Source organism: Phallusia mammillata, chromosome 6, assembly GCF_965637545.1.
Source record: "Phallusia mammillata chromosome 6, kaPhaMamm4.hap1.1, whole genome shotgun sequence".
In the NCBI taxonomy this organism is placed as follows: Eukaryota; Metazoa; Chordata; class Ascidiacea; order Phlebobranchia; family Ascidiidae; genus Phallusia; species Phallusia mammillata.
This window is the reverse complement of record NC_137257.1, coordinates 8,570,270-8,583,872: the sequence shown is the minus strand read 5'-3', so window position 1 is coordinate 8,583,872 and position 13,603 is coordinate 8,570,270. Positions and strand designations below refer to the sequence as shown.

General features: G+C 36.6%; 4 protein-coding genes across 5 annotated transcripts; 1 reads left to right on the top strand and 3 right to left on the bottom strand.

Annotated features, from left to right (window-relative positions):
• Nucleotides 1-113: 113 nt before the first annotated feature.
• LOC145232036 (uncharacterized) lies at nt 114-6,354 on the bottom strand. Its single transcript, XM_080096534.1, has 10 exons — nt 6,153-6,354; nt 5,641-5,726; nt 4,727-4,913; nt 4,281-4,503; nt 3,668-3,834; nt 2,963-3,142; nt 2,433-2,574; nt 1,893-2,002; nt 1,282-1,377; nt 114-764 (listed from the first exon to the last, which is right to left on the bottom strand). The coding sequence occupies exons 1-10, from the start codon at nt 6,218-6,220 to the stop codon at nt 605-607; spliced, it is 1,419 nt and encodes a 472-aa protein (XP_079952660.1). The 5' UTR covers nt 6,221-6,354; the 3' UTR covers nt 114-604.
• A 122-nt stretch (nt 6,355-6,476) lies between these two features.
• LOC145232037 (uncharacterized) lies at nt 6,477-7,836 on the bottom strand. The gene is made up of 3 exons (XM_080096536.1): nt 7,458-7,836; nt 7,317-7,375; nt 6,477-7,251 (listed from the first exon to the last, which is right to left on the bottom strand). Exons 1-3 carry the CDS (start codon nt 7,539-7,541, stop codon nt 7,038-7,040), a joined length of 357 nt encoding a protein of 118 aa, XP_079952662.1. The 5' UTR covers nt 7,542-7,836; the 3' UTR covers nt 6,477-7,037.
• A 348-nt stretch (nt 7,837-8,184) lies between these two features.
• Nucleotides 8,185-9,530, bottom strand: LOC145234189 (uncharacterized). Its single transcript, XM_080098945.1, has 4 exons — nt 9,141-9,530; nt 8,800-8,944; nt 8,611-8,732; nt 8,185-8,436 (listed from the first exon to the last, which is right to left on the bottom strand). Exons 1-4 carry the CDS (start codon nt 9,390-9,392, stop codon nt 8,185-8,187), a joined length of 771 nt encoding a protein of 256 aa, XP_079955071.1. The 5' UTR covers nt 9,393-9,530.
• Nucleotides 9,531-10,792: 1,262 nt separating this feature from the next.
• On the top strand, nt 10,793-13,571 carry LOC145232472 (adrenodoxin-like). Of its 2 annotated transcripts, none has more exons than XM_080097098.1 (5): nt 10,793-10,951; nt 11,039-11,261; nt 11,659-11,771; nt 12,210-12,339; nt 12,713-13,571. In XM_080097098.1, exons 2-5 carry the CDS (start codon nt 11,062-11,064, stop codon nt 12,804-12,806), a joined length of 537 nt encoding a protein of 178 aa, XP_079953224.1. In that variant the 5' UTR covers nt 10,793-10,951; nt 11,039-11,061; the 3' UTR covers nt 12,807-13,571. The 2 variants fall into 2 exon arrangements, with proteins under 2 accessions (XP_079953224.1, XP_079953223.1); XM_080097097.1 differs by having other exon boundaries at nt 11,013-11,261.
• Nucleotides 13,572-13,603: the final 32 nt, after the last annotated feature.

Genomic DNA, 13,603 nt, shown 5'->3' with positions numbered 1-13,603 from the left:
AATAAAAGTTTTAGATGAAGCAGCAGTACTTGTGCCGTAGGCTACAGCAAGTAAGTTAATATTCTCTTTTGCAGTAAGTAAGAGAGAAAAATATGACTTTATCAGCAAACAAATAAAAGTGCAAAAATTTAATGCTTAAATCCAGCGCAAAACAAACACGATCAAACCAGCTAACAGATATTTTGGCAAAAAGTCGGCTTATGTAGCCTACTTTTGATTTCAACTTCGCTTGGGTCAAATTTTTCTCCAGGAACACAACTGATTACCAAAATTGGAGGGAATTACGGTTAGAACTTATAAAGGAAGTATACAAGTAGGCTAAGCATTGCATTAAACCACAGTGATTTATTAAAAAGTCTTGATCAAAAAACAGTTGTGTGGTGATGTACGGCTACGAACACATACAGTGAGTTATACGCTTCAGCAACACACAAAAACAGTGGTTCAAAAAATTCACACAAAATCGCTATAGGATGATTATACATTATTAAAGGTATCCATCTTTACATGTTTCTAATCCCACCACCATAACCTTCTGCTAAATCTAAATGCATTTAGACATGATTGACGTCTTAAATTCAAACGTAATGTGACTCAATTGATTTTAATTCATCACCGGTTCGACCATGTTGTCCGCAAATTCTCGCGAGGCCTGCAACAAACTGTTCCGATATCTCATTGTATCGCCCCATTGGTCTCGGTTTTTGTGGAGGGATGTGTTCTTGTTGCATTCATAGTGGAATTGCGGACCTTTCATTTCGTACCTGCAAAAAAAATCGCCATGACTGGATTAACTAATGCACCTATTACGAATGCAGATAATATGTGAGATAGAGAAACCTGTTTTGACATCTATCGAGAATTACGAATAGTTACGAAACGGAATGGAAGAGCTATAACGTGGTCTATTACTGACCTCCGCTTTGCCTCCTCTGGACATCTTGTACATTTTTTGAACACAAGTTGCTGTAGAGTTAGTTCTGATCAACTATCCTATTAGTAACTAACACACACAGTTCTAAGGTGCAAAATTTACACATTGTCTTAATTTGCACTTGATTTTGATGCGAAATTTGTGTGGTTGATTAAGTATATGCTTTTGACAGCAGGCATCCATTTGCAAAAAAAGTGATAATGCCAACATCTTTTTAATGAAAACTAGATTTCGAGTATGGGTCGATTGTTTGGTCCCGGGTTTGGAATTTTAACAGGCAAACAAACACGTTTAGTGGGTCGTTTATTAACGGATGCCATAATTTGCATTATTATTAGCAACTTTACCACTTGGGTTTCGGTCCTCTTATTCTTTCGAGTTCCGACTCTCTTTTCAGTTGAAGCAAATATTCTTCCTCCACACGAAGTCGTTCAAGTCGTAATCTGCCCAAAAATATAAACTATTTTTAATTAACGGCATTTCACGAAATAAAACTAGAAGGGGCTCAGCACATATTGCCATTGCACATACACTACCTATCCTTTATTTATAATCGGTTTCATATCAGCCACTGTCTTTTACAGCCTTAGTTGCAAGCAGAAACTCATGGGTCCCTCACACATGCAAAGTTTTAAATAATAGGGAAGGGGACCCGTAATTATTGTCGGTATTGAGTTTGTCTGATAAGTAACACTGTTTAACCAAGGGCTTGAACCGCAAACAAAAGCATCCATTTAACAAATATACACCACAGGCTAGGAAACCAGATACGCTCCCCCACACAAAAAAATTTGCAAATGCACACTTTTGGAACCATAAATCGGCAATTTTAATCCGGCTACAATGGAGTCATAACATTTCTGACCCCAACCGAAATCTCGTCCTAGGTACGCTACAGATTAAAAAAAAACATACTGGTTTACGTCATAATTCACGGGAAATCCACCGTAAAAGTCACCTCGATAATTGCTGTTGGAAAGGACTTTTTTCTACAAGAGCTCTTCTGGTATCAAGTTGGTCAGTTGCTTCGAGAAACTCCAATTCCATGCGGCCAGGACGAGGTTGGACCTACAACATATAATACTGTTTAATGGTAACTTATTTTGCGCAACAAGATCGCCCAGTGGTTGGTCCAAACGCCTTGTGCTCGCAAGGTTGTTGGTTCTAATCCTATCTCGGCCACTTGGATTATCCTGAGCAAGAAACTTTAGCGGTTTTGCTGCTACCCAGTAGAATCTGATGTGTTAAACTAGAATTAAGTCAATCATTTTTCCTGTAAAAGAATTTTAAAAATACCACAATTTTTATAAAATCATATTTATTTCCCTTTCGAGCCACCTCAACACTTTGTAAAGCGAATAAACTTAACTTAAATGTCAAAACAAACCGTTCTTTCATTTTCTTTTGGGTTACATTGTTTTAAATAGGTGATGTTTTGCCTTACAACACATATCAAGTTTCCCACGGTTATAATTCTAACAATACAGTCTCTACTTACAGTCGGCCTTTTGTATCGAGTATAGTTAGTATGTAGAGAATGTCTGGTTATGGGGAGACTCTTAGACAGATTGCGTCGTGATCTGCTGCTTTGTCGATACCCAGAAGCTGTTGCTGGTCGTCGACGTGCAGGTGACCTTCCTCTGCAAATTCAACAGGATTATTTCTACATGTAGGCTTTCCGTTAAAAATACACATAACAGAAAAGCAATTTCGCTTCACACATTTAAAAGCCAAACTAATTGATAACATACATCTTGTGCGCGGAGATACGTCGATGTTAACAGTAACTTTTTTCGGAACAGCTCAGAGGAAACTTTTGTACATCAAACAGTTTTCTTTACGTTTTAATGTTGCGCAGCTATTTCCGTTTTGTCGATAGTTTTAGTGCAATTAGATCGCTATGTTTGGTTATAATCAGGAGATATCAACTGAATTCAACTCCACTTAAAATCCGGTTAGACGTAACCTCAAAACGATTAGTGCGGACAAAATTAGTTGTTTTTGTAATGTTTGTTTGTTTCATTTTACCTTGCATTCTTTTTTACTGGGGGCGGGGGCTGAGATGAAGCATTAGCGTGTCGCGAGGTTGGCATCCACACGGGAAGCGGAGAAGGCGACCGATCACGTGCTCTACCACGTGACCCAGAGCGTCCACGTGATCTTCCAGGCGAAAGACTGCGGCTGCGTAACATTCCCAGTTCCACTGACCTGAAAAGACAAGCAAGATTTGCTAGAATATCATGGTGTTTTCTATATGGTTAGGGAGGTTCCACCAAAGGATGTTATAGAAAAAATAAATTTACCCTTTATTAGTCAACATTATTTACTATGCTACACTCAAAAAGAAAATAGTTTCACTCATTAAAATTTTACTTCTGACCAGTGGTGGGATTCAAATTTTTTGTCAGACGATTCTATCAAAAAAGTTATATTTTTTAGCCGGTTCTTTTACAAAAAGTCATTTGACAGTAACCAGTAACGCTAACTGGTTCACTGATCTTATAAAATTTCGTGCGGAACCGGTGCGAACCGGCTGAATCCCACCCCTGCTTCTGACCAACATTATAGTGGTGGTAAATGACTTAAACACCATAACCAGTTTACTTTTCACTTTATTATGTTTTCTATATTTGCCAAAATATACTGCTCACCTATTTCAAATACAACACTAGCAGTAAGATAAGTCAACAGTCTGCTGGTGACTATTATGCACAACAACAGGTATGTCCGAACCTTGATCTAGATCTTGGTGATTTTGCCCTTTCTTTGTCTTGGTGTCTTACTGGGTATTGCGGGGGTAACAAAGATCTTACTCCAACAATATGTGGGGCTGTTAATCGAACTGGAAATGTGATGTTGTTTGAGGCAACATCTAATGATGTGAGGTCACCAGTTACATCCTGTGAAGAAAACATGTTTTTATTTGAACTTTCAAATGGGAAAATATCTTTACAAATCAAAACTTAGTTGAAAAGAACTAAAGTGTAATACAGTACACCTGACAACTCAAATTTCAAAACTACAAATGCCTGATAAAAAGTAAGACCTCAACACAAGTAAAGTTGATCGAGTCTTTTGTGCGGCAATGTTTCTGATTCACAATTATTTTTTCAACTGATTTGTGTATCACAAATCATTTATTGGAGTATTTGTAACAATCACATATTCTCACATATTAATGTTACTAATAATATGCCAATAGATTCAGTGTGCAAAAAACTGAATTGGCAATCAACAAGAAATTTCATAGAGAAAGCAGATTCTCCAGACAGAAGTAAAAAATTAATTTAAAGACTTTAGAAGAGGCATACAAGATACATGTGTATTTGCATGCATGAAAAATTACCTTGGTGGCTATTTCTGCACCAAATCGACCGACACTTCTATTAATAGGGGAAACTGATCTTTTGCTGACCCCTAACCCCTGCATGGTAGGGTAATCCCCTAGGGGCTTTGTAAGATGCTTGGGATCTTCATACCACTTGGTGTCTCCAGGTGCAGTGTGACTTACAGCTTCTTCATCGTTTCGTTGCATGAGAAATGTAAGCTCAGGGTCTTCTTTTTCATAACTACGAATTTTGAAAATGTAATCATGAAAGAACAGTATCACACATGTGGAATTTATATCAGGCCAATGCAGAAAACTGCACATATGTAGCTTCATTTTTGGTAACAAACATAATGGATGTGTTGTGGGACAAGTGTTTAAATATTTTTTTGCAAATAAGAAAAATATCTCCAAATCACATGATTCAAAATGTGTATGTCCTAAAATATGACTCCAATACAAACCTGTGTCTAACAATAGTTGGTGCATTGTAAGAAGGTTCGGAATGCTGAAGAAAAATATCACTTTTCCCATAGCTATCTGATAAACTCTGATTAAGGTCAGTCAGTTCAAGTTTTAGTTCATTAATAGATCTTTCAAGGTCTGCAATATCTGGAACACTTCTGCTTGTTGCATCAAATGATGTAGCACCTGAGAGATAAATAGTAACTAGTAGTTAGAACCTAAATTACTATCCTATCATCAACAATGTGGCCTGTTTCACATGACACACAGCTTGAAACAAAAGTTGTAAAGCATCTAGTATGGCATGAGCCAGGAAGCTTTTCAATGCCACATGCAAATTTACTTGTAATGTCCAAATGATAATACCTTTGAGTTAAAACAGTTTCATGTATATTAGTGATTTGTGTCACTTGATTTGAACAGTATCAGAAAGCAGGCAGATTCGTACATTTATGCTGGTGTTTTAAGACCATTACATTATAACAAACTTAAAACAAGTAGTGTTACAGTTTAAATTATGTTTGAAAGTATTCAAGTAGAAGTATTCAATGAAAAATCTTGACGTTATAGAGTTTATTTTGCTTGGTAAAAGACAACATAGTGATATAATTGCACTGAACAATAACCAAGTCAGAAACAGCTGCAAAACATTGAAAAATTCTTATGCACATAATAGCACAATAGGTGAATTATGACTAAATGCACTGCAGCTACACTATTATGAAGTTCTATGTGGCAGGAGCTTACCAGAGAATGATTTTTGGCGCACTGTGAGTAATATAAATAATTACCTAGCATGACTACTTTGTCATGTTTTGCTGACCCCTGTCATACAGTATAAATGCAACTATTTGTATTTACATCCTGGAAATAGCAAGTAACCGATAAGCAGTAAAGATCATCTTAATCTTACCACTTTTTGAAAAATTGAAACTTGAACTGAGATTTTTGCTTGTTAAAGTTTTTTGTGAATTTGACAAATACTCATCATCACGCTCTCTGAAACATAAAACAGATGTGTTTAACATGTTAGCAGCAGTGACAGTTAACATACTTTAAGCATCACAAAGACAGTTTAGTATTTGAACTGAAGCAGTCCAATTTTGTTTTAAAATTAGTAGAAAAACATGTACTGATGATGACAACAGAGATTGTCGAAACGTCTACACGATGTATTCTATATACACCACTACCTTGGCAGTAATGTTTATGATTAAACTAGTAGAAAGAGTCTGTGAGGCTGTGATTATTAGGGCACAACTAACCCAGTTACCTTCTGAAATTCTTAAATACAACCTCACCTAAACAGATATTAGTTTTCAGACAAAACAAGTTTCAAGATATTTTTTTGTTTTTAAAGTCAACACAGCGTTCATGTAAAACTCTACCACTTTGCGTTGCATAAAAAAATTACACAAATCAAACCTTATTGGTGTTTTCCTTCCATGAAGCACAAATTCCTGGTCAGGATTACGCGTCTGGCTTTCCAGCATACTTAAGCTGACTTCATGCAGCAAAACGTAGTTTAAGTTATTTTCTAATGTTTATAATACAAACACATAGACAAAGACAATTTTTCAAATCTAATTCGGGATATATTTGCACGATTTGCAGCCGTGTACGTTAGACAGAAGATAATGCTGCAAACTAAATCCGCATTAAGTGATTGAGAACAGATCAGCTGTTTTGAGACGCCGACACCAAGGAGACAGAAATACACGAAGCATTCAACCGTGAATTGTTGATTATTTTACCCATACCGGTAATAAATGTTTTATTTTTTAACTTTCCATCTAAATATCAAAGTCTACAGCAAAAGCAGCGGAACTCAAAAATTTTGCACATTTAACAAAAAGTCTACATTTGCAGTCTATAAAAAAAAACTTGTATTGAGATGTCAATATTAAACAACCTGTAATTACTGATTTATATTGATTCCCGCTATTCGCCACGGCAACTTGCTTTGCAATCTGTTGCGTTGTGTGACGTAACAATTAGTAACCAGTGAGGTAACGCAACGTCGTTTAGTTGTTTTCATGACTGACTGCCGTGGAGCAAGGTGCTACGTACGTCGGTTGCATTGGAAATTAGCCATGTTTCATCGTGTAAACGAATAATGCTGTTGGTGAGTCCATTTGTAAATATGTGTTTACGACTCCTAAACGCCAAGTACATAAAAAGTAAAATATAATTGATGTGGACTTAACTGCGATATTACAATACATGTTGTCTTCTGCATTGAGGTGCTTAATAAGTTGCATTTGGTTTACGCAGTGTTCCTGTGCTGTATCCTTACTGTTGCGCTGTCTTTTAATTAGTAGAGGGCGTGACTCTATGCGCCCAGACAGCACAGCAGGGGTGATCGCTTAAATTCCTAGAACGGTTCTCAACGCGCCTTTCCTCGCGCTCAACAACTCCAAGGCACCAAGAGCCAAAATAACGAACTCTTTTATTAAGGCAATTCAGGACAGAGATGGCGCTCAAGGGTTCAGCAGCAAGACGAGCACAAAGGCAAATGCGGTTTCTGCAAATATGCACTAATTTAGTTAAGGAAACAGACGAGAAATTATCAGTACAGTTGACTCTTACCGAACTATAATAGGACCAGAGTCACAGTAACATTCAAAGCGATCAGGAGATTTTACGTTCTGCAAATACAGCATCAAATTCAATAAACATCACCAAAACACATTAGTAACGAACTGCGAGACTTTAAGCAACAAGGCTTACCGGAAAAATGCAGTTATTTACAGCAAACAGCAAGTTGGCTGACGACGGTGGGATCCGTGGGCCAGAAATGCACAAATTACACATTGGACGACCGGCAACAGTTCAGTTAGCACAAATTTCCTATTCGTTAACAAAGAAACAAACATAACCGGTCAATTAGATAAAGCATGCTGCCTCTATAACATCCAGTCGCTAATAAACACGAGGCAGTCACGCTTACAAGTTGGGACTTCAGTAAAACAATGCCAAGGTTGTGACATCATAAGCACCAAATGTGTGACAGACAATGTCACCAGGTTGCACAACATTGCGCCATACAAGTGAGTTAAGCCTACTGGCGGGAAACATAGAAAACATAATAATATGTACGATGGCGATGTAACACTTACGTAAAGCCTGACTTAAACCCACACTTCTACTGTATATAGCATATAGCCTACTAGAGGTCTATGTCGAGTAATCCGCCTATATATGCTGTTTATTTCTTCTGGTTATAACAACAGTTGATAATATTTATGTTGCATTTCTTCATTTAAAGCAGAGTGTGTGACGCAATGCGCAAATATGTACAAACTGTCTCCCATCGTTCTACATTTGATCTGTTCGCTCAATAAGATCTACGAAACTGCTATCCGTGCTGACAAAATACCTATCTTGGAGGCTTTAGGAATAACCGGGGCGATTGTTTCGTTCATGATGTAAGTGGTAGTTTTTATTGGTAATGAATTTACCATGGCACTAACGTTATCGTTATGTAAAGTCCAATCGCCAATACAATGCAAAGACAAGCCAGTGAAATTTTGAACTCCTTCACAAGCTGTCCCATTAACGGATTCTGTTTTTTCATTTCCTCCATTAATTTGCCCCTCTTGTTCTTGTGTGGGTACGGCAGATCAGGAACCGGAACACCCAAGAAATCACATAAAGGTTTCCAACCATCTTTAACTTGATAAACCAAAAGTTGATCTTTAGGCACGACCTGAAAGTTTTAATATAGTCGATGTTGAGGATGACTCCAATTTTAAACAAAGCGGAATTTTAATGCATCGGATTAAGAATAAGTTTCCAAATGCTTCCTTTTGCATCTGTTTCCTTAATTCTTTATTTTTGTGCTATTTGTAGACTGGAAAATCAGGAAATGTGATTTATATACCTGCTTCACCAACCGTTCGTGTCTCCGAAAAAGTTTAACGTTTCCCTCTTTGTTACGTAAATTAAACGCTTCCCACGGCCAAGGTCTTCTACTTGTCATGTCATAAAAAGTTCTTGGCAAAGCTTGTAAATGCACAAAGTGGAATTAACTAACAACCCACAGCGAACAATGCTGTTTAACCAAACTTACCAGTTTCAACTAGAAACATATTAAGTCGGCGTCCAGTAAAAGTTATTGCCAACATCAATCTAAACATGATGTCGTTGTTTAATGCTCTAAAATGGTTCTTGAGGCTGCGGTACCAGGTTTCTTCATCTCTGACTGTTAAAATCACCTGCACAATGAACACCAAGCGGTAATTTTATCATTGATTAAATTCCTATGCCCATGCAAAAAGGTTTTTAAAATTTTAGGAAGTTTTGTTTTTTTAATTGAAAAGCGAACAACAAACAGTTAATCTAAATCTAAATGGTCAAAAGAAACTAAACCTTATTCTGAAATCGAGGCAATAACACAAACAAACTATTTACCTTAGCTTCTGGAAAGGCATCAAATATTTCTTCCCAGTGAATGCAGCAAGGGTTGTCCATTGCAGCATCGACGTTTTCGAACATTCGTTTCATATCTTCTACTTTGAAACCGCCCCGAATTTGCCTTACCCAATCATCCCCAAGATACCAGAAGTTTTCCAACCAATCATACACTTCATATCCCAACAGAGTCAAGGCTGCATTTATAGATTTTGTGCCAGTTTTTGGCAGCCCTGCTACTATGACTTTCATTTTACTCTATCGTCGCTTCTAACTTGCAGGCTATGTTTGAGCAATTCAGTTACAAGGGCAAAACTTCACCGTAGGCACTATTTACTACACTTTTTCAGGTCTATCAAACATTAACCAAACGTGCAGATGTATGATTTTTGTCAGTAAAACTGTACACGTAGCCCACTGCAACTTATCGATGGCCTGCAGGCTGGGGTAAAAACCTGAGCTTCTAGACTGCTTGTTATCAGAACTCATTCAGGCGTAGCTGGGCTGCGTGAAAAACGCAGTTTCAGATTTTTCAAATCAAACCAAAGGAGGTAATGGTTTTGCTGTACAGTATAGTCCATACTACTTTTTCTCAACCTTTTATAGATTGTGCTGGAATAGCCTTCGTCAACATGCATGGACAGCGCCCATTTAAACGATGGTATAATGGCCATGAAATTTAGTAAAAAATCACAAAAATGGTCAAATTTAGCTTTAAATTCAAATTCGTTGATTGGTAGTTAAGCAATAAATTCATCTTCAAGCAAGTTGAATAAATTAGGAACATAATGGTACTTGGTGGCGCCAAAGTGGACACAAAGATCGAGTGGGAAATTGTTGATTAAATCCAGAATATGAATGCACATCCACTTGCGACAAATCCAAATTCAAAAACTCTTGGCGAATGCTCCTAGTGACCATGACATGCACCCCTGCCCTCTTCCATAATACAGTTCGTCCCCCTACTGGGGGGCGATCAAGTGCCCTGGTTGAGAACTAGAGAATGTAGATGTACCGAATATTTGGTTTGCCGAATTAATTCAGCCGAATCTCTGCGAAAACACATTTAAGGCGTAAAACGTGTCTTTTCAGATACCACACAATCTTTCAAACTAAAATCGTGCCAAGTAATATATATTTTAATTGATTATTGTTTTTCGCACTGCTTGACAACAAATCCGTATTGGCAGGCTGGCAATCATGCCTAAAGCAAAGGTGACCCCCACAGAACTAAAATTATGACGAAGCACAAGTATTCTGAACATTTTGCCTGGGAGAAAAACTTATGTTTTTATATCAAACGCGTGTAGCATACGACTTCGCGTGACGTCGAATTATTTCGGCAAAAATGCCGATTTCGGTACATCTCTATTGAGAACCACTGGACTATACTATCAAAATGTTTGTCCAAAGAGTTAAAAAACTATGAGGTAAACTCACGAAATTCACATCGTGGAAATTTCCTCAATGCGTTTTATAATTTTTTGCAACAATTTCATAGTAAAGCAATTATATTGGGAAATATACGGTGTAGTACCCGGGGTGCATACATTGAATTATGTAGCTTTTTTCAGCATTTACACATACCTACTGGTAATTTCATTTCTACAATTTCATAACCCCGAATTCTGCGTCGAAACTACATCGCTGCGATTTCGTCGTGGTAATCAATGTGCAACTGTGCGTAACAATGCTACGCATGAGTGGACACTTGGACAATATGATTGTTGAAAGATCACATTGATCTGGAATTTGGATAATAAGTTGTTGAAATAAATCGGTCTAAAAACTATATTGTACCAAAAACTTACGTAAGTCAACTTTTAGTTATACTTTTTTGTGTGCAACAAAACCTATCTGAATCTTCTGCAGTTGAATAAATCACATCGATTTTAAAGTTTGGAATTCATAAACAAGGATTATGCTTTCAATGGCCAACTTTGGGAAGTCTATTGTGTCCTGTCTTTCCAGTTTGGAATCCACACATTTACAAGCTCTTAAACTTGCCACAAGGGGTCTTAGATATAACTACTTTAAACGTCATTGCCCCAAACTGAAGAATGGAATAGTAACCAGTCCAGTGAGACGATTTCAAACTGCACCGCTACTACATAATGACAAGTAAGCTTATCACTGCGTATTTAAATTACACTTTTGTGGTACAACTCATTTGTATGGACTTGTAAGATAAAATGTTATCATAATGAATCTAATCTGTGTTCATTAGACTATTAAATTTTTAGATGCTGACAAAAACATAGTAAAGGTGTGCAACGAACAGATGTGTTTAGTTTGGTTTGCATATTATACTTTAAGGGAGATAAACACTTTTACAACTTACAATTAAAGGACTGTTTTTTATAAACCTGTATCACTTCAAAATATTCAGCTGTTTGGATGATTTTAAACCCTAATGTAACAAACAATCTCATCTTCAGAGCTTTTTAATTGAGACTGTGTTTTAATTGCTGCCTCTAATTGTTGTCTCTACCTAATAAAATGTTTGGTTGGAATACAGAATCACAATAAACATTGTGGATCGCAACCGGAAGACACATACTGTACAAGCCAATGTTGATGACACCATCTTAGACGTGGTCATTGATAACCAACTTGATTTTGAATCATATGGTGAGATAGTTGTCTAAAATGTTTTGCTTGTTGTGACTTTGTTGCAAAACTGCCGTACTTAAAATAAGCTTTGTACCCCTTTTATAATTTCATAACTGTATTAATCGAATTATATGTTGTAAGTAATGTTGCTGTATTTAGAATTTCCTTTTTTAGTCAGAAATTTTTGTCTTAAAAAAAGATAGCTGCGGGACATGTTTAAAATGTTTGTTATGCAGACAATTTCTTTGAAATTGCTCTTTGGTTATTTGCAAATCAGTTTATTTGCATATTAAATTCCCAACTGTAGCCTGATTATGACAATTTTAAAACTATCGCATTGCAGATCAGATAACACAAGATCTTAGAATGCCTGAAATATGGACTTGATTTGATATTGTATTGTACCTTTAATAACAATTGCCTTTAATATTTTTATATTCTCATGTCCACCCTTAGGTGTATGTGAAGGAACTGTAGCATGTTCAACATGTCATGTAATATTCAATCAAGAAGTGTATGATACATTAGAGGAACCACTCATGGATGAAATGGACATGTTGGATCTTGCTTGCGGCCTTACTGAAACGTAAGTGACCCTTCAGGGCAAATGCTTGTAGAAGTTGTGTTTTGTGTTACATAGCAATCATGTAAGTCGATTAGGGGATGTAAATGTAGGTGTGGTGTAACTCAATATTGGGTAAAACTTTTACAAACAAATTCCCAGTCTTTGTTCATGTCACAATATATATATGATTTAAAAATTGGTGGTTAACAAATAAAACACAGATATGAAAACAATTTTATTCATTTATGCACAACAACAAAAAAGACAATTTATTAATGGCAATTTTTTGCTATGTATAATATCTACAACTTTGGTTTGTTAGTGAGATAACTGTTGAAGTAGCAATCACTTAATTTAGCTCACTTTAAGCTACTTTGAGTCTGTTTATACATAGGTCCAGACTGGGCTGTCAGGTTCATATTACAAAGGAAATGGAAGGAATGACTGTAAAACTTCCGGAAGAAATAACAGATGCTCGAGACTTGTAAAACCCAAAAAATTTCTTTGCTTCTATTTTCAAATCCAACAAGCAAAATTAGGCAATTTCTGAAATGCAGTTGGTGGTACAAGGCAAAGTTTTGCTGTCTTTGTGTGAACATTTGTGTGTATTTGGGTGGTGTTGTCTAGGTAAAGACATTGACATGGCAAGAGATTTTAAACTCACTGAAAATACGTTATTTCCCGCCTTATTGGTGTGCATAAATGCAAAAATTCCAAGTAGTTTTAAGAGACCGCAAGTGTTTCATTTAAATACCAAAAAATAGCCATATTTGCTTAAACGAATTATTTATTAGGCTACTGGCAAATTTTGGGGAACCGCTGGAGAAATTTGGGGGACTGTTTCGGTCCCCCAAAACACCTTAAAAAAAAACACTGTAACCTGATCACTATACCCTATTATGGAATTTATTAGTTTGTTTTTACTGGTACCAGAAAATCCAGCATATCAACGGTTTTTAACAATATATATGAATTGTTTGTGCATGTAAAAATGCAAAGCTACACTGTAGCATTTTTATTTGGTTCAATGTTCAACCAAAACCAAACAATTTTATGCATTTATGTAGTTTAAAGTGTGTTTACCACTATGGTAAGTTGCTGCTTGTTATAAATAGCAATTGCAGCTGCATGAAACCTCAAATATATCATTCCTCCAACAAGAATACTGATTGTAACGTTTTCTGTCGCGTGTTCCCCTGTTTTCACGAAAACGTCACACAATGTGGCTCAATAAAAAACGCGGACACCATAAAGGAACGACAATTCGTTTTAATGGTATGGTCAA

Bases quoted from the DNA above. Each gene is read 5' to 3' on its own strand.
- LOC145232037 (XM_080096536.1), bottom strand. From the start codon at position 7,541: ATGTGTAATTTGTGCATTTCTGGCCCACGGATCCCACCGTCGTCAGCC. The intron at 7,376-7,457 runs GTAAGCCTTGTT...CTGTATTTGCAG, and splicing joins TAAATAACTGCATTTTTCCG to AACGTAAAATCTCCTGATCG. The intron at 7,252-7,316 runs GTAAGAGTCAAC...GCATATTTGCAG, and splicing joins TCTGGTCCTATTATAGTTCG to AAACCGCATTTGCCTTTGTG.
- LOC145232036 (XM_080096534.1), bottom strand. From the start codon at position 6,220: ATGCTGGAAAGCCAGACGCGTAATCCTGACCAGGAATTTGTGCTTCAT. The intron at 3,835-4,280 runs GTAATTTTTCAT...TTTTCTTCACAG, and splicing joins GTGCAGAAATAGCCACCAAG to GATGTAACTGGTGACCTCAC. The intron at 1,378-1,892 runs GTGACTTTTACG...ATTTTTGGGCAG, and splicing joins TTCCAACAGCAATTATCGAG to ATTACGACTTGAACGACTTC.
- LOC145232472 (XM_080097098.1), top strand. From the start codon at position 11,062: ATGCTTTCAATGGCCAACTTTGGGAAGTCTATTGTGTCCTGTCTTTCC. The intron at 11,772-12,209 runs GTGAGATAGTTG...GTCCACCCTTAG, and splicing joins ACTTGATTTTGAATCATATG to GTGTATGTGAAGGAACTGTA. The intron at 12,340-12,712 runs GTAAGTGACCCT...GTTTATACATAG, and splicing joins GCTTGCGGCCTTACTGAAAC to GTCCAGACTGGGCTGTCAGG.
- LOC145234189 (XM_080098945.1), bottom strand. From the start codon at position 9,392: ATGAAAGTCATAGTAGCAGGGCTGCCAAAAACTGGCACAAAATCTATA. The intron at 8,945-9,140 runs GTAAATAGTTTG...TTCATTGTGCAG, and splicing joins ATGCCTTTCCAGAAGCTAAG to GTGATTTTAACAGTCAGAGA. The intron at 8,437-8,610 runs GTATATAAATCA...TAAAACTTTCAG, and splicing joins ACGAACGGTTGGTGAAGCAG to GTCGTGCCTAAAGATCAACT.